This window comes from Alligator mississippiensis, chromosome 6, assembly GCF_030867095.1.
Source record: "Alligator mississippiensis isolate rAllMis1 chromosome 6, rAllMis1, whole genome shotgun sequence".
Taxonomy (NCBI): Eukaryota; Metazoa; Chordata; order Crocodylia; family Alligatoridae; genus Alligator; species Alligator mississippiensis.
This window is the reverse complement of record NC_081829.1, coordinates 84,680,457-84,700,187: the sequence shown is the minus strand read 5'-3', so window position 1 is coordinate 84,700,187 and position 19,731 is coordinate 84,680,457. Positions and strand designations below refer to the sequence as shown.

The 19,731-nt window shown below is 43.4% G+C and overlaps 1 protein-coding gene across 1 annotated transcript; it reads left to right on the top strand.

Moving 5' to 3' along the window:
• Nucleotides 1-712: 712 nt before the first annotated feature.
• LOC102566472 (deleted in malignant brain tumors 1 protein) lies at nt 713-13,002 on the top strand. The gene is made up of 6 exons (XM_059730342.1): nt 713-863; nt 2,495-2,645; nt 2,993-3,204; nt 8,356-8,528; nt 9,644-10,032; nt 12,747-13,002. Exons 1-6 carry the CDS (start codon nt 713-715, stop codon nt 13,000-13,002), a joined length of 1,332 nt encoding a protein of 443 aa, XP_059586325.1.
• Nucleotides 13,003-19,731: the final 6,729 nt, after the last annotated feature.

The following is a 19,731-nucleotide window of genomic DNA, read 5'->3' as shown; positions in this document are numbered from 1 at the left end:
GCACGCGTACCCTGGTTCCATCTACGACAGGTAATTCAAATATCTTTCCCTCCTTGTTTACTTGTTCTCTTTTTTCCTCCGCAAAATGTACCAAGCAGAATTTATCACCCTGGCCAAATTTGAAACTCTTAAAACATGAGAGGGCTGGAAAGGCAATAAGAGCAAATGAGCTACTGGGGTTCTCTCTTTGCTAGGAAGAGTATTTCTAACAACACAGAACCTCTCAGAATCAGACTTGGCTCATAGAAAGTAGATGCATGAATAAATGGACTGGGGTCTTAAGGTACCCCAGAGCAGACTGAAGCTTATGGATGCTGGGCAGTGGTCTGAAACTTTACACATAAGAGTCCAATCTGCTTCTCAAAGAGAAGTGTGAGGTCCAAAAGCCTAGAGAACTAAGGCTGGAGCTGTTATAAAAAATAACACAAGGAGCAGCACACACTCTGTCCAAGATCCAGTGTTGGGTCTTGGGACAAAAACTGCAGGGATTAGGACTGTCTACCTACACAGTCCATAGTTCAGGACTGCATTTCCAGCATTTTTACCTTTTGATCTAATTACTACAAAAATGTTCCCATTGTTTATGGAAACATCAAATTAAAAGTTATTGCGTCTAAAGCATTTCGTAAAGACATAAGTCTCTGAGGCATTGGAAACCCTCAGCCTTTTTTCCTTTTTACGGCGTGAAGGAGGCCGCTCCATGATATAAAGCATGTCAAAGTCTTTAAAGGTGAGTTGTGATAAAGAAAATGAGGTCCTGGAAAATGGACTTCACTGTTATGAATTTCCCAACATGAAAATATCTGTGGATACCTGTGATGCCTCATCAAACTACTTCTGCCTTACAAATATGTTGGTCTCAGGCTGGTGAATGAATGAATAGGTGGATGGTATATGTTCCTAATAGCCTGAAAGCTGTCATTTGATAAAGAGTGTTTTCCAAGATTTTAAAATACCCTCACCATTTCTACAAAGCTGCATTACTGTTGGATGCCATTTCTAGAGCCTGACAATTATCCTAGCAAATAAAATTTGCAAACATAATATGATGACATGTTACTAAGAGATATCATTTGATATGCAACTCTACCATGCCTTTTGATGAAGGAACTGTTTTCTAAAGTTTCTGGACCAGATGATATAAATACCCACTTTTCCACCTTGTTTCTTCAGCACAATGCACAAGGGAGTTCTGGTCCATGACTGGGGCTATTAGCAATGGAGTGATGCAAACAATAATAATAGTATGGAAGCACTAGAGAAGGTATAGAGAAGGGCAACACAGTGTGGAGGGGCTTCCATATGAAGAGAAACTAAGGAGTTTAGACAAGAGATGTTTTAGGAGGGGTGTGATAAGTGTTTACAAAATACTAAAGAACTAGGGACCACAAAATGAAACTAGCAAGTTTAAAACTAACCAAAGGAAGTGTTTTTTTTCATATTGCATGCAATTAAAGTGTGGCACTCATTGCCACCAGATGTGGAAGCTGACAGTTTCGTCAGATTAAAAAAGTGATTGGACAAATTTGTGGAAGGAAGAGGCATCAGTAGCTATTGAGCATGGGAGTTAGGAATATAAACCCTGATGAGTTTATAGATGGCCACCGGATCCCCTCTCAGTCTTCTCTTGTGGAGGCTGAATAGTTTCAGGCGCTTTAGTCTGTCTTCATGGGGCCTGGCCTGCTGCCCCCTGACCATGCAAGTGGCCCTCCTCTGGACCCTCTCAATGCTAGCCACATCCCTCCTGATGTGTGATGCCCAGAACTGGACGCAGTACTCCAACTGCAGCCTGACCAGCACTGCATAGAGGGGAAGGATCACCTCCCTAGACCTGCTCGTGATGCATATGTAGATGCACGACAAGGTGCGGTTAGCCTTACTGACCGCTTCCTCATATTAGCAGCACTTATGCACATGCTTAATTACACTGACATTATTAGTCCCAAAGACTTCACTGAAACTCTTCATGTCTCTAAATCATGCATAAATATTTGCTCTTAAAATGGAAGATTGAATTGGAGGTGGCAGTGTAATTTAAGACCACACATTAAATAAAAACGTTGATATTCCAAAAGTTTGCAATTTAAATTCATAATATATTTGCTCCCAACTCACGAAGTAATTCTTTAAAAGTTTACTTCCTATTTTCATTAAGAGCATAATGCTATTAAGAAAAAATTATAATCTTCCTTCAGTGAAAATTATATTCTTTGATGTATATCCTTTGTCTTCATTATATATATATATATATATATATATATATATTTAGAGCCCAATCTGAAGAGCTACTGAGCATGAAATAGATTGGTATAGAACCTAACAGCTCTTTGGTTGGCTCCTTCTCATTCAGAACCTACCTAAAGGCCACTAATGTCAGTGGAAGACTTTCCTTTTAGCTTTGGTAGCTTTGGATCAGACTTCCAGGATCTATACATGTATGTGCAGAAATTAACATATATTATCTGTCTGTTCTTTTCCCTTCTTCCTTTTTCAGGAAAATATTCTTGTGGTGGCTTACTTTCCAGCTCATCTGGGGAGTTTACTAGCCCATTTTATCCTGAAAATTATCCAAACAGTGCTGATTGCATATGGGAAATACAAGTAGAAAGCAATAGCCGTGTAACACTCACTTTCAGAGATGTTGTGTAAGTATAGGGCAGATTTCATGGGCAACGAATGGGGTCAAAATCTTGGATTTTTGATATTCGTATCCTCTTCTGTTTAAGCACTTTGCTCATCCTGTTAAAAAATTGTAAGTGTATATAACTCTAAAATGAAAATGTTAGTGGTGATAGTTTTTTCTTGCTGTCTTTTGTAGAGCCCTAAAAATATCTTTGGTTCCATATAACTTCCACAATGGAAAAAGTCCTTGTCCCCAGAGAGTTTCCAGTATGAAAAATATTATCCCATATTAATGGACTGTTTTGTGATAAAAGGTTAAATTGTACTTTACACAATGCATACTACAGCATGTTCATGTTGCTTCCCCCAGGATACAAGGAGTTGGATGCCAATATGATTACATTGAAGTGTATGATGGACCACTAAATACCTCTCCTTTGCTTGGGAGAATTTGTCATGGCTCTATTTTCATCTACACATCATCCTCAAACTTGATTACCGTTCACTTCCACAGTGACAACAGCTACACAAGCAGTGGGTTTCATGCTGACTATTACTCCACACCAGACAATGACAATACTAGTAAGTTCCTGTTCATTACAGTACTTTGATTCTCGGTCAATAAGCACACTTGTTGATTTCATTTGCTGCTGAAAGGTTTGGTAGAATAGCAACCATTCCTTGATCAACCATCAACTTTCACTGTTTGATTGTCAACTTACTACTCTTAGCCAATAATTAGCTTTACATTTTAAAGGATCTGAGTGTTACTTTGTATAACATGAAGTATTATTACAATTTTTAAGGTATTCAGCCTATTTTTTTTAAAACAGATTAATGAAATAATATATACTTCCTTGTGCTGCTTTTTGGGTCAGATCCTAGTCTTAATCCAGGGAAATGCCCATTGGAGTTGGACTCATCTTGTTTCTCACTATATGAGATGGCTGCATGCCTTCCCCTAACTAATTCATTATCAATTATCTGAAGATATGCTTTTTATTACAACACTGGTTTGCCTGAGTAAAGGATTCAGACCACAGTGAGGACTCTTTAGTTCTAACTCACCAATTATCACCTCCCAGTGACTATCCAGCACACCCTGTAAAGTTCATTTGAGCATCAGAAGCCAAGGCTAAGCTTTCCTCTAGCTGCCCCTCTGCTCACTTGCTGTGAGCTCTGTAGTCACTGGAGATGACAGAGGCACAGGGGGTTTGCCGGCGACTCTTCTGCACTCCACTTCCATTACCAATAATCAGCGTGACAGGAGGAGAGACAAGTAAGAGGCATGGATCTTAGAAGGACTCTACTTAAATTTCCTGCTCCTTTCCTTCTAGGACACTGCTATTTTTCTAATGTTTCTATAAGACATGCCAAGTACATAGGAACCTGAGGGCCCTCCCCCACTCAGGAAGATGGCTATCATCTCAAATATATAAAACTTTCCACATGTCCATTATCCTAGCCTCCCTGCCCCTTTGAAAAAATAAAAATCGGTGTCTATGGTTTCCATATGTCACAAGATCAGAACAGCATATTAATTAGGGCTGTGCAAAGTTTCAAGTGGTGACTCAGCAAAATCTGAGCGGTTGCAGAGCTTCCTCTCGTGCGTGGATGACCTCTACCTGACTCAAGAAGTCTATGGGCCAACGAGAGGCAAAGCGCTGCTCGACCTGGTGCTGGCTACTGGGGAGGACCTAGTCGGCGACCTAGTGATCGATGGGAAGCTGGGTGACAGCGACCACGAGCTGATCACCTTCACCATCCGCCGAAAAGCTGGCAAGTCGGTCAGCAACACGCAAGTCCTTGACTTCAGGAAAGCCGACTTTGACAAGCTCAGAAGGCTTGTCAGTGAGGTCCTAAGGGACTGTGACCACAGGGAGAGGGGAGTTCAAGAAGAGTGGTTGCTCCTCAAGGGAGCGATCCTCAATGCACAAACTAAGTCTATTCCATCTCGGAGGAAAGGCAGCAAGAGGGCACAGCAGCCCTCCTGGCTCTCCAGGGACCTAGCAGACCTCCTGAGGCTAAAAAGAAAGGCCTACAAAGGATGGAGGATGGGAGTCACCTCCAAGGAGGATTATTCTGCACTGGTCCGGTCCTGTAGGGAGCAGACCAGGAAAGCCAAGGCTGCAACTGAACTCCAGCTAGCTTTGAGCATCAAGGACAATAAAAAGTCCTTTTTCAGATATGTGGGGAGCCAGAGGAAAAGCAGGGGCAACATTGGACCCCTGCTGAACCAGATGGGGCAACTGACAACTGATGCCCAGGAAAAAGCCAACCTATTAAATAGGTACTTTGCGTCGGTCTTTCATCAGCCCCATGGGACGCCCGTGCCCGCTACAGGGCCGGGAAGTCTGGGTGAGGGTGATCCCCTGTCCTCCATTAATGCTGACTTTGTGAAGGAACATCTTGAGAAGCTGGATACCTTCAGGTCAGCCGGCCCTGACAATCTTCACCCCAGGGTACTCAAGGAGCTGGCGAGCATCATAGCCCAGCCTCTAGCGCAGATCTTTGAAAACTCTTGGCGCTCTGGTGTAGTGCCCAAAGACTGGAAGAAGGCCAATGTGGTGCCTATCTTCAAGAAAGGGAGGAAAGTGGATCCGGCTAACTATAGGCCCATCAGCCTGACTTCTATCCCGGGAAGATCTTAGAAAAGTTTATTAAGGAGGCCATCCTTAATGGACTGGCCGACGCCAACATCTTAAGGGATAGCCAGCACGGGTTTGTTGCGGATAGGTCTTGCTTGACCAATCTCATTTCCTTCTACGACCAGGTGACCTATCACCTGGACAAGGGAGATGAGATTGATGTCATATATCTTGACTTCAAAAAAGCCTTCGATCTGGTGTCCCATGATCGTCTCTTGGAGAAACTGGCCAATTGTCGCCTTGGGTCCCCCACGATCCACTGGCTGGAAAATTGGCTCCGGGGTCGGACCCAGAGGGTAGTAATTGATGGAAGTCACTCATCATGGTGTCCTGTGACCAGTGGGGTCCCCCAGGGCTCTGTCCTTGGACCCATACTGTTCAACATCTTCATTAATGATGTGGACACTGGAGTCAGAAGCGGACTGGCCAAGTTTGCCGATGACACCAAACTTTGGGGGCAAAGCATCCACACCAGAAGACAGGCGGATGATCCAGGCTGACCTGGACAGGCTCAGCAAGTGGGCGGATGAGAATCTGATGGTGTTCAACGCCGATAAATGCAAGGTTCTCCACCTTGGGGAAAAAAACCCGCAGCATCCTTATAGGCTCGGCAGTGCTATGTTGGTTAGCACTATGGAAGAAAGAGACTTGGGGGTCATCATTGACCACAAGATGAACATGAGCCTGCAATGTGATGCTGCGGCTAGTAAAGCGACCAAAACGCTGGCTTGCATCCATAGATGCTTGTCAAGCAAATCCCGGGACGTCATTCTCCCCCTGTCCTCGGCCTTAGTGAGGCCGCAGCTGGAGTACCACGTCCAGTTTTGGGCTCCACAGTTCAAAAAGGATGTGGAGAAGCTTGAGAGAGTCCAGAGAAGAGCCACGCGCATGATCAGGGGTGAGGGAAGCAGACCCTACGATGACAGGCTGAGAGCCCTGGGGCTCTTTAGCCTGGAAAAGCGCAGGCTCAGGGGTGATCTGATGGCCACCTACAAGTTTATCAGGGGTGACCACCAGTATCTGGGGGAACGTTTGTTCACCAGAGCGCCCCAAGGGATGATGACTAGGTCGAACGGTCATAAACTACTACAAGACCATTTCAGGCTGGACATAAGGAAGAATTTCTTTACTGTCCGAGCCCCCAAGGTCTGGAACAGCCTGCCACCGGAGGTTGTTCAAGTGCCTTCATTGAACACCTTCAAGATGAAACTGGATGCTTATCTTGCTGGGATCCTATGACCCCAGCTGACGTCCTGCCCTTTGGGCCGGGGGCTGGACTCGATGATCTTCCGAGGTCCCTTCCAGCCCTAATGTCTATGAAACCTATGAATTTAGAGGAGGTTCGGCCTGATTCAGTGGCCGAATCTCTGAATCTGAATCAAATCAGGGGAATAATTAAAAGGTCCAAATCAATTAAAAACTCTCTGAATCTTCGGAAAAGATTCAGAGAGCTTTGATGATTCGGGCAGTCTCTGGTGGCTGCAGCAGGGAGCTGTGGCCGACTCCGAGCTGGTAAGTACTAGGGCCGGGGGGAGAGAGGAGAGGGAGGAGGGGACCATGGGGGGACCCTTGCCAAACCCCATCACCTGCCTGCTCCCTCAGCCCCCGACCTCTGCCCACTACCCCAGCCCCCCCACGGCTGCCCCGCCTGCCCCAGCTCCTGGCACTTAAAAAAAAAAAAAAAAAAAAAAAAAAAGCCCCAGTGCTCACCAGGTGCTGCCAGGCAGGGGGGCGATCCCTGCTGCCTCCCACTGCCCCATGCTGCATGGGGGGCTCTGCATGAACCGTCCGATGCCCGCCCCTTCACAAGCGCTCTGCCCAGGCCAGCTCCAGCCCTTTAAAAAAAAAAAAAAACCAGAAAAGCCCCTGGACTCACTGCTTCTGCAGCAACTTTGGGGCTTCTGGGGGCTCATGCAGAGCCCCCCACATGGTGTGGGGCAGCCTGCTGCCCCCCCCCCCATGCTGGCAGGAACAGTGAGTCTGGGGATTTCTTGGGGTTTTTTTTTTCTTAAAGGGCCAGAGCCATGGTGGGCGGAGCAGTCATGGGGGAAGTCAGGGGGCTTGTAGCAGAGCCCCGCACACAGCTTGGGGCAGTGAGGGGCAGCAGGCATCGCCCCCCGCCTGGCAGCACTTGCTGAGTCGGGGCTTTTTTCTAACAAGTTCCAGGAGACGGGGCTGGCGGGCCAGCCATTGCCGGGCTGGGGGGATGGGCCTGGCTGATTCAGAGATTCAGCAGCAGCCAAGTCTCTGAATCAGATTCGGCCAAATCAATTCAGGTCAGTGATTCAAATCACTGAATCGAATCACTGTCCCCCAAATTGGATGAATCTGAATCTAAAGCGAATACTAGCTGCTTTGCACAGGCCTAATATTAATCATAAGATGAGGGTGGCTTGAATGCCTTTGGGATATTTGGAGGCAACCCTTGAAATCAACCCAAAGCTAAGGTTTAAACATTCCCTAAATCAGGCTCTAAACTTGATGCCTCTGCCAGCCTGAGACCTAAAATGCTCCCTCCCTCTTTCCCCCCGTCCAAAAGAGCACTCGAGCTGTCGGACTAGAGGGTAGCTGCACAGAGACGCACTGCACGCTGAAGCTCTGCCAAGCCCATAGCGATTGCCACTGATGAAACACACCGTTCATAAAGATAGAAGCCCTAATTTGCTGAATTTCATTATAACAGTTAATCAAATGCCTTAAATGCTTAAGAAAACAGAAGTGAAAACATGTGGTTTGGTCTATGTTCTCCTTCCCCCACAATTTACACATGCAATGGATAACATGCTTAAGTGCAGTACTGGACATAAGGAAAAACTTCTTTATTTTCCAAGTCTCCAGAGTCTGGAGTCCATTCCCCATGGAAGTAGTGCAAGTACCTACTCTGGATATCTTTAAGAAGTGCTTGGATGCTTATCTTGCTGGGGTGATCTGACCCCCACTGACTTCCTGCCCCTTGGGCAAGGGGCTGGACCCGATGATATTGCAAGGACCCTTCCAGCCCTAATGTCTATGCAATCTATGAGTAATTTATCATAATCAGATGCCAGGCTATACTAATAATGTGTGTTTTTCCTTATCCCCCCAGCACTTGTGTGCATGACAGAACACATGCATGTGGCAATTAGCAGAGACTATCTCTACTCACATGGCTACTCTACAGACTATATCAGCTTGAATGACCTTTACTGTAAACCAAAGGTGACATCATACCTTGTCATATTCGATATACCATACAATGGCTGTGGCACAAGGAGAGAGGTATGATACTGAATACCTACCTGCATAAACAGATCTGTTTAAAAAGCAGAACTCATCTCGTGAAGGTCTGTGAATTGAAATGTGCACCACTATTCACAGGGATGAGAAATGGACCAATGACTGCAGGGATATCTGAAGGTTCAGACTGAAACATTTAAGTGTAGGAAGGACTTGTGTAAAAAGAAATAAGAACATTTTTTAAGCACTTCTCCCAAGCACAAGATTTTCATGAATAACAGTGAACACTTAAATATAATAATTAAGTCACTTCTCTAGGATTACTCACATGCTTTAAGGTAAACATCCCCTTTCAAATACAGTGTTTATAAAGTCCCTGTGCAACTTTAAACTTTCATAACTGGATGTACATGATAGAAGCAAACTATCAATGGCAATTGAAAGCACAATTCATTAAGCTTTAACAGAATACAGCTCAAATTTCTAGACTTAGACATAACTGCCATCTTTTGTGATATATCATTCAAATTTAAAGTTGCACAAGGACTTCATAAATACCTTGTACTTCACTGCTTTGGAAACTTTTTTTCCCCCTAAATTATGCATTATGTATTCAAAACTTTCAACAGATGTCTTTGGATTCAGTTTAAATACATTTCACATAACTTGTGGTTATATACTATGGTTGTTTAAAAGCCCTTTGAATAGACTTTTTTTATTCCCAATATCACTTATCTTTGAAAGACTGTCTATAGAAGCAACATGATTATCTTATACCAAATATACTCACAAACCACACACACTTTTCCCTCAAAATTCAGCCCTACAAAATGACAGTGCATGTCTGAAAGAGGGAGGCTGATCTTTCCTCACTGGAATACAAACATGGAGACAATGTCTTTTAATGACTGCCCAGATGGTTGTTCTTCTCTCTGGTCCAGGAAGCAGCAGGGGTAGAGTCCAGTGTTAACCCTCACACAGACAAAAGCTGCTACCAATCCTCAGCAACTGTGAGAGGGTCAATACTGTAGCGTGTGCCTAAAACAACCATGGAACAGGCTTAGGGCAAGTGAGTTACTGCATGCAGTCAAACATCTCCCCTGGAAAAATTTCCTGCATTAAATAATTCTGTACTCTTTCTCTAACGTGCCTAACAGGGAAACAACAATACTATCACCTACACTAACCTAATCAAAGCAACATCTTCAGGTAACACAATTAAAAGACTAAAGGATCTTCACTTGCATGTCAACTGCAAAATGCTCCAGGACACCTGGATACAAGTCATGTATCTTGCTGACGATGTTATAGAGGTCAACGAAACTCAATACAGCAGATATGATGTGAACCTGACTTTTTATGAAACGTCGTCATTCTCACAGCCGATCTACGACTTTCCGTACTACGTTGATTTGAACCAGAATTTATACTTTGAAGCTTATCTTCACAGCTCTGACCTAAACCTGATAATGATTGTAGATACATGTGTTGCATCCCCCGATCCCAGTGATTTTACAACAGTGACATATGATATAATCAGGCATGGGTAAGGATTTTCTCAATCAAAATTTGTCTTTATTTGCAGTTGTGTGGAAGGTTGTTTTTTTCTTAACTTCTGTATTTGTTTTTATTTATCGATGAATTTGAATGGAGCTAGCCTCAAGTGTAGCTAGTATCCACTGAATGTTTGATTTTTATATCATGGGACCATGTTAATGGAAGGACCCTCAGTTAAAGCAGGACATTTTTAACATAGGTCTCTTCCACGGTGGGTAACTGCTTGGAATCCATCCCTAGCTGTAGTGGAAAAAACCAAGATGACACCATCATCTCCCCAGCAGTTTTGTAAACCTTTCTCTGCAAATTTTCTTTTTCCATCCAAAACAGTCCAGTTAGTTTTACCTAATTGTATAAACACTTCCAGAATTGTTGAAACTGAAATGTTTATGAATTTACTGTTTAAAAATGTTGCCCATCTATGATCAAGACTGAATTTCTTTTCAAAGAGTTTATCTCTGGACTCCAATTATGCTTTTTCCTACTATTCTGCTGCTTTATTTTGTTAATCATTCGTGTGTATTGGGGCTGAATACTGAAAACTCTATTTCAACTAAGTATATATATTTCAGTTGATATGCAGTGTTTTGTTTGATTTTGTCATCTTTTCTATACCTGCCTTAAAACACCTTATCAGTTTATTTTCATGATCACTTTTGTTTGCAGCTGAAATCAAAGTTTTATTCTTGTTCCAGTGACACAGAATTATTTATCTGATTTGGCTTAAACCCTGCTCTATTTTTAAAAGCTATGTAACATGTAACCTGGAAAACTCAGATAGAGGAGAAGATCTGGGTTAGTCTGAAGTAAGCCAGAAGGCAGCGCAGAGTGACACTTTACAGACACTAACTTGTTCGGAGAGCAATGAGCTTGCCTAGGGTACACCCTACTTTGGCATGAGTAGAGTAGCATGGCTGTTCATGTGTTCCTATGCTTGCAAAGACATAGCTTGCAAGGACATGTGTTTAAAGAGTCTAAAACCTGTACTTTTCTGCATATGGGGTGAGATATTACGTATAGCTATCAGAGCAGTCAGGGATGTGTATTCTGGTATCTCTAAACCAATGATGATGGATGCGAGGAAAGGTATAACAGAGGATAGAAACCCTGGTCATATGCTCTCCGTCTAAAGCATCCAGTCCTGCCACTGTTGGGGACAGGAGGCTGGGCTTGAGAATGACCATTGGTTGGACATAGTGGATGCATCTACATGTGTGTGTTAATGTACCGTAGCCTATTTAATGGCAAATTAAAGCATCACATAAAAAAACACAGTTACACTAATATTCTGTAAAATAGGCTACTGTGCATTAAGCATCACTTCAAAAAATGTGTGCTTTCAGTACTGTGCATTACGGCAATCTAATATGCATTTATTTATTACCTCACTTTGAAGGTAGTAAATTTAATGTGCATTAGGAAAAGTGCATTAATGCACATATAGATGCACCAGTATGGTGCTTCTTACGTTCTTATGACATTTCAGCTGTCTAAGAACTAGCTTCTGTTGTCAATGAACAACTTTTATTTTGTGGTGGTATTCCAGTTGTATAAAAATAATAGAAAATAAACAGAGTGAAAGTTTAAAATAATTCAACTAAGGTAATATAAGAACAGAACATGTGGAAGTTACATTTAGAAGAAGTCACTTTCAAAGTGGTTTAAGAAATTCCTGTCTAGGACAGCTTATAAAAACAAAACGGTCCAAAGGACCTTTCTAAGCAGTAGCCTGATAGTGGTCCAATAACCTGTAGAAACTGAGATTATACTAAGAGCACTTTATTTCCTTGTGAATATTTGATGAGTTTCTTGGACTTTATGTGAGAGCTGGGCAATTTATTCCAAGATAGCATCTGTGTGTGTAAACAGAGGAGTTGAGCTCCTTATTCCTGCTAGCTGAATTGAACCTGAATGCGCTGGCATGAAATTATGCTATCTAATGAATTTAGCTCCTTGACAGGAAAGCGAAACTTAAAAGAGAATAGAAAGTACTTCTGTAGCTGATCACATAGAAACCTTGTTCCATGGAAAAGCTCGCTTTCTTCCCACACCCTACGCAGAAATTGAAAGGGTGGAGGCAAGTGAGATAAGAGGTTGGAAGAGGGACGTTATTAGTATTTCTATTTCATTAACAAGGAGAACCACTCGGGCCTGCTGGCTCCTTTGCACTAAACATTGTATAAACGGTTAGTAATGAACTGTTCCTGCCTTTAAGAGCATAAATCAAGGTCACATTTTCTCCCAGTAGTAAAGTTAGATCTGCCTCAGTTTCAGCTGCTACATAGGGATCATCCATGTGGCAGCCTGAATGTATGAATCCCCAGCTCCAGGTTCCTGTGTTAGATTAGTTGCCAAAATATTTCCAAGGCACCTCTTTGCAATTTGGCAGTCCTTGTCCTCATCCTACAGACATCTGTGCATAGGTTTAACTTTAAACATATGAATGCAGTGAGGCTACTCACTCTTAAGGTTGTGCCTTACTGGATGGGACAATCAGTGTTGCCCATTTTGCTTTCAGAGAAGCCATCACTTCTAGTTTTACAAGTCTTATTGGCTGTTTCATACAAATATACATTTTTCTCTTTGCTGTTCATGTTGTATTTTATGTTCTATATTTGGGCTTAAATGTATCTATTTGCTGCAAGTGATTCATTATTTTGTGTTTTCACTGTTACTAGATTTATTTTTTGTCTTCCTTTTCAGGTGTGTTAGAGACTCTTCCTATGCTACATACTCTTCACCCCACACACACATGGCCCGGTTTAAATTTAATGCCTTCAAGTTTATTGGCAGACATCCTTCTGTTTACCTGCAGTGTGAGATGGTGGTGTGCAGGAGAGATGATTATTCCTCCCGCTGCTACCAGGGCTGTCTCAGTCGTACCAGGAGAGAAACTAGCTCTTCTGAGGAAGAACTATCTGTTGTTCTTGGGCCACTGAAGCTTCAAAAGAAGAAATGAAGGTAAAGTTACATTACCTTCTTTGTACTTAATAGTGGAGTTTTGCATATTATTATGATTTATTGACAGTTGGACATTAAACATGAGGGATTTGTATATTAACTCATGTTTTATAGAAAGTATTCCCTATTTAGCAATTTCAAATGATTTAATCTGCACATATAAAAATGCTGATTGAGTCAGAGTTATAATGTTTACTCCAGTTCCATATCATAACTCCACTGAATTCATTACTCCCATTCATGAGAGTCTTTAATAACTCCAGTAAAAACGTCTCTTTCTCCTTCCTGGAAAAATCTTTATTCTCTAACTCTTCTTTCTAATTTTTAACCTAACCCCCTCCCCCCCGGCCCCCACTTCTAGTTACATTTTTTTGTAGTAATCCTTACTAATGTATAGCTTGTTTCACATGTCTCTATGATCATATATGAAAAAGGATAAAAGAAAATGATATCCAAGTTTGATCTTGGACTCATTATTTTAATGTACGTTGCCTTTGATCTGATATCTTTGGAAAGAGCTAGAGCAGGAAAGCAAATTGAACTAACTCTTTTTCTCTTCACTCACAGAACTGGGCCCAACAGATCTTCTGGAAGACATGGATTCCCATCGTTCATTTATTCCTTCTGCTGATAATCTCCGCTTATAGTTATTACAGTCCACTTAGAGTTATTACCATGGACCTAGCAATTATCACTCTTGCTAGTTCTCTTTTGGGAAGCAAATTCAAGAAAGAGATTCTTTATGAGATGATGAAGAGAGATGTAACGGACATAGGAAGTTAGTGCATATGCATTTCCCAATGGTACATTTTCTAGCCTATATGCCTGTTACCTTTAAATGCCAAATAAACCTTTAAAGAATGATGAAAAGCAAAGATGTAAGAATTGGTTTTACAAGTTCAGACTAGAAATGGGTCTGAGACTAAAATATCTGCATCCGACTAAGGCTGGACACTCAGGAAAGTTTGACTCCATATCCCTTCATTCAATCAGCTGCTATCTCTAATAATGGGCTCAATGCAAAGCCTGTATCTCAGCCACCAGCTCCCTGTCATCATACTAAGTCTAGACTTTGCAACACAAAAGTTGTCTCTAATCTAGATAAATGGAAATTGTTCTACCTTCATGTTCCTGGTATTTTGTAATGCCATTCCACCGGGTATATGTGGGAACCCTTGTAAAGTATTACCTGAGTGTGCAGGAAGGATGGCACAGCAATGAAAGTGGTCACATGAGCTGGAGCACTGTGACCCTGGGCAAATCAGTCTCCACATTCCTGATGATCAGTAACATGGAGATAACAGCACTTGCCTACCTCACAAAAGTGCTGTGAGGAAATGAATACACTCAAGTTTTTTAGGCATGGTGGGATGGGAGCCATGTCAGTACCTAAGGAAGTTGCTTTGATTGGTGGCATAACTAGGGTGGGATGAATGGGGCAACTGCTTATGGGGAGAGTGGAGCATGAAAAAAGTGACTGCTATTGGCAGCCATGTGATGGGCTTTAACATCTTAGCCATAATAAATCCCAATCAGACTTGTGGGTGTATAGAACACACAAACACACACATGTTCTATTATATAATCTAAATATCACTTATGGCACAGCTACATCAGCCAAATATGTCATTGTTTTAGACTCCATTTATCTTTGCATCTGAATATCCAAATATGCTGTTTGGCTGCAAGCACAAGTTTCTCTCATCCTGTCAAGGCCCATTCCTCTCAAAAGAGCAGAAACCTAAAATTGTATACAGTGATTACATTGCTCAGACACAACACTGAAATCATTTTCAGCAGGGAGTTTCTTTATATTACTCACTACAACAAAGATAAAGTATTTGTCCTAATTTGTAACATTTCTAATTAAAATAGTTTAAATGAAAACCAGAAGAGGAAGTGGTTATAAAGTGCTTCTCTAAGTATATCAGCAAAAATACAGTGTGTACATTTAAACTTCTAACTCATCGCTCGGGTGATCCAGGCTGACCTGGACAGGCTCAGTAAGTGGGCGGACGAGAATCTGATGGTGTTCAACGCCGATAAATGCAAGGTTCTCCACCTTGGGAAAAAAACCCGCAGCATCCTTATAGGCTCGGCAGTGCTATGTTGGCTAGCACTATGGAAGAAAGAGACTTGGGGGTCATCATTGACCACAAGATGAACACGAGCCTGCAATGCGATGCGGCGGCTAGTAAAGCGACCAAAACGCTGGCTTGCATCCATAGATGCTTCTCAAGCAAATCCCGGGACGTCATTCTCCCCCTGTACTCGGCCTTAGTGAGGCCGCAGCTGGAGTACTGTGTCCAGTTTTGGGCTCCACAATTCAAAAAGGATGTGGAGAAGCTTGAGAGAGTCCAGAGAAGAGCCACGCGCATGATCAGAGGTCAGGGAAGCAGACCCTACGATGACAGGCTGAGAGCCCTGGGGCTCTTTAGCCTGGAAAAGCGCAGGCTCAGGGGTGATCTGATGGCCACCTACAAGTTTATCAGGGGTGACCACCAGTATCTGGGGGAACGTTTGTTCACCAGAGCGCCCCAAGGGATGACGAGGACGAATGGTCACAAACTACTACAAGATCGTTTCAGGCTGGACATAAGGAAGAATTTCTTTACTGTCCGAGCCCCCAAGGTCTGGAACAGCCTGCCACCGGAGGTTGTTCAAGCGCCTTCATTGAACACCTTCAAGATGAAACTGGATGCTTATCTTGCTGGGATCCTATGACCCCAGCTGACGTCCTGCCCTTTGGGTGGGGGGCTGGACTCGATGATCTTCCGAGGTCCCTTCCAGCCCTAATGTCTATGAAATCATGCTTTGTTCTACTGAAGACCTGGGTCCCTCATAAAGAAGCTTTGCCAAGCAACATTTTGTGCTGTTCTTTTATTTGTGTACAAACCAAGGATGTTACAAAATGCACTTTTAGGTATAAGATATGTCTATTCCTTCTTCTACCACATAGACTTATCGAGAAACTGTCTTAAAGAAGTCAATATATGAGGGGGGTAGATGTTTGAGATGTTTTTCCCTTAAATTTTTTCCATTATCCTCTGAGCAATGACCAAAGGTAAAAGATAGTCAAAAGAGCAGGAGGAACTCCAAAATATCCAGTCGCATCTCCCTGATTCTTTAAAGTGCAGCAGCAGACTGTAGCCCTCAGAATGTGCCACGGCTTACTGGCTACAACCATTGTTCAGGCCATACCAATGGCTTTCCCTGATTGTATACCACCTAAAACATGGCATGAAGGCAGATCCAGCATAGACAGGGCTAGCCCTAGGACATGGACCTTACTGGAGGACTTTAAGTGCCACTTTGAATGCCTGAAACACTTGCAATTCTTCCTGTAGGCCAAAGCTTGTGTCCCACCCCTTACTTGTATGTAATGGGCCCTATGTATATTTTACTGGAGACAGAACCACTTCATACTATTATGCAAGACTATACCCTGCAACTAGTATATTTTTCTCCATGATTTCCATATGATCCACTGGGAGGTAGTCTTATTAATGGATTTTCTCCAGACTTTCTGGTCAACAGTTGTATATGAAAAATATTTCAGATGACTTCTCCCACAAAATACCTGGATTTTGCTGATGCTCTGGAGAACAGGGAGATTTCACTATTTTATGTGGTGTTCATACATATTTCCATGTGTTTGTCTTTCTATTGGGTATTGGGCATTGAGTTCGAGCAGAAGGATGCCTAAAGAAAACTAGCAGCAAACATTAAACAATGCCTTGGATAAGGAATTTCCCCAAATACAATAACCAGTCTCCTGCTGTGAAAGGCACTCCTCAACCAACATCTGGCAACAGGTTCTGTTTACCAAACCTGAGAATTTGGAGATGGAAAGACTCAGATCTGTTAAGCAGTATAGCCTACAGTGGTGGTGGAGGAAGCTGTCAGCAGCTGCATGCCGACACAGATTTATGGAGAATAAAGAGTTGCAGCAAGAAAATGAGGGCATGCCAGGGTTAAATCAGGACCATTTGTTGTAACTCAGTGATTCAGGTAAGGATGATTGGCCAGGTGATCCCACACTACAGAGAAGTGAAAGAACTTCCCTGACACTCAGCGACTACAATAAGGGAGGGTATTTTAAAATTTCACGTAGATACAAGTGTATGCCAAAGCTTTCTTTCTGTCTGATGCCACATACCTATGAGAATTCATAGATTGCAAGGCTGGAAGTGACATCGGAAGATCATCGGGTCCAGCCTCCTGCACCAGGCAGGAAAGACAACTGGGGTCAGCTGACCCCAGAAAGGTGACTGTCCAGTCTCCTCTTGAAGATTTCCAGGGTAGGCAATTGCACCACCTCTGGAGGGAGCTTATTCCACAGTCTGGACACCCTGGCTGTGAAGAAGTTTTTCCTAATGTTAAGCCTGAAACTCCTGGAAGACCTTGGAAGAATCTTGGAAGCACTAAGATATTTCGTAGATTCACAGATGTTAGGGTCAGAAGGGACCATCATCGCATCCAACCCTCTGCCCTGGGTAGGAAAGAGTGCTGTGGTCAGACGACCCCAGGTAGCTGCTTGTCCAGTCTCCTCTTGAAGACCCCCAAGGCAGGGGAGAGCGCCACCTCCCTTGGAAGCTCATTCCTGATTCTGGCAACCCTTACTGTGAAGAAGTTCTTTCTAATGTCCAACCTAAATCTGCTCTCTGTCAATTTGTGGCCGTTGTTTCTAGTTACTCCAGGGGATGCCCTAGTAAATAGAGCATCTCTTATTCCCCGCTGCCCTCACCTGATGAATTTATAGGCAGCCACAAGATCACCTCTCAGCCTTCTCTTGTGAAGGCTGAAGAGATCTAGGTTCCTCAGTCTCTCCTTGCAGGGCCTTGCTTGCAGGCCTCTGACCATACGAGTGGCCTCGTCTGAACCCTCTCAAGATTCTCCGCATCCTCCTTGAAGTGCAGTGCCCAAAACTGGACACAGTACTCCAGCTGCAGCCTGACCATTGCTGCATAAAGGGGAAGCATCACCTCCCTGGACCTGTTCGTCATCCATCTGCTAATGCATGATAAAGTGCAGTTAGCCTTGTTGATCACTTTGTCACATTGATGACTGACATTCATCTTGGAGTCAGCTATAACTCCAAGATCCATTTCCATTGCTGTGCTGCTGAGAAGGTCCTTCCCCAGTCTGTAAGTGTGTTGGTGGTGCTTTTTGCCCAGGTGCAGCACTTTGCATTTGTCTTTGTTGACCTGCATTCTATTTTATTCTGCCCATTTTTCCAACCTGTCCAGATCTGCCTGGATCCATTCCCTACCCTCTGGTGTATTAACTTTGCCCCATAATTTGGTATCATCTGCAAACTTGGACAGGGTGCTCTCCATGCCCTTGTCCAAGTCACTGATGAAGACATTGAATAGCACTGGTCCAAGGACCAAGCCTTGTGGGACTCCACTGCCCACTTCTTTCCAGGTCAATATTGACCTGTCCACCACCACTCTCTGGGTGTGACCCCAAGCCAATTTGCCACCCATCTAACTGTGTAGTCATCTACATCTCAGACTGTCAGTTTATTTACGAGAACAGAATGAGATACCATATCGAAGGCCTTCTTAAAGTCTAGGTAGATGACCTCTACCTCGACTCCTGCATCTAAGCATTTTGTGACTTGGTCATAAAAAGAAACAAGGTAAGTCAGAAAGGATCTACCTGCAATGAACCCATGCTGATTTCCTTGCAGCATTATTTCCCTTGTTGGACTCACACAAATCTGATCCTTAATGCTTTTTTCCAGAGTTTTCCCAAGGATAGAGGTGAGACTAACTGGCCTATAGTTTCCTAGTTCCTTCCTCCTCCTCTTCTTGAAAATAGGGTCCACATTGGCCCTTTTCTATTCTTCTGGGACCTGACTGGAGCACCATGAGTGCTCAAACAACTGTGTCAGTGGCTCTGTATGACACTGGCTAATTCCTTCAGCACGCTTGGATGAAGTTCATTCAGGCCTGCCAATTTGGTGGGCTGGTGTCCTTCCTGTGTCTATCAATGATCCAATTGGGAGGTTTGTCTTGGTTTGTGTCTAGGGATACACATTCAAAGAACTAATTGAAGAGCTCAACTTTCTCCCCCGTCTCTGTCACCAATTGCCCTAGTTTGTCCTGTAGGGGTCCTATGCTACCCTGCACCTTCCTTTTGCTCCCTATATACCTGAAGAAGGACTTTTTGTTGTCCTTAATTTTTGTCACCAGCCTAAATTCTAATCCTGCTTTGGCCTTCCTAACTGATTCCCTGAAAGTGTGAGCCAAGGAGGTATACTCCTCCTTGGTAGCTACCCCTGTTTCCACAGCCTGTATCCCTCCTTCTTTGCCTTTAGGCTTTCCTGGACTTCCCTGTTCAGCCAAGAAGGCTTCTTGGCCCCTTTGCCCCCTTTTCTGCACAATGGGATTGTCTCCTGCATCTGTAGGATTACCCCCTTGAGGAGTGACCACCCTTCCTGGACCCCCATTTTGCCAATGCTCTTGAGCTTTAATACATCACTAACTAATCCCCTGAGCACACTGAAGTTACCCTTTCTGAAGTCTAGCACTTCAGCCCTGCTGGTTAGTTTACTCACCCTTCGCCGTATAGCGAATTCAATCAATCGATGGTCACTGTCCCCTAGGTTACCTTGTACCTGCACATTCTCCACCAGGTCATCTCCTGTAGTTAACACCAAGTCCAGCAAGGTGTTTCCCCTAGTGGGATTGTTTACCTCCTGCATTAGGTGAAGGTCCTG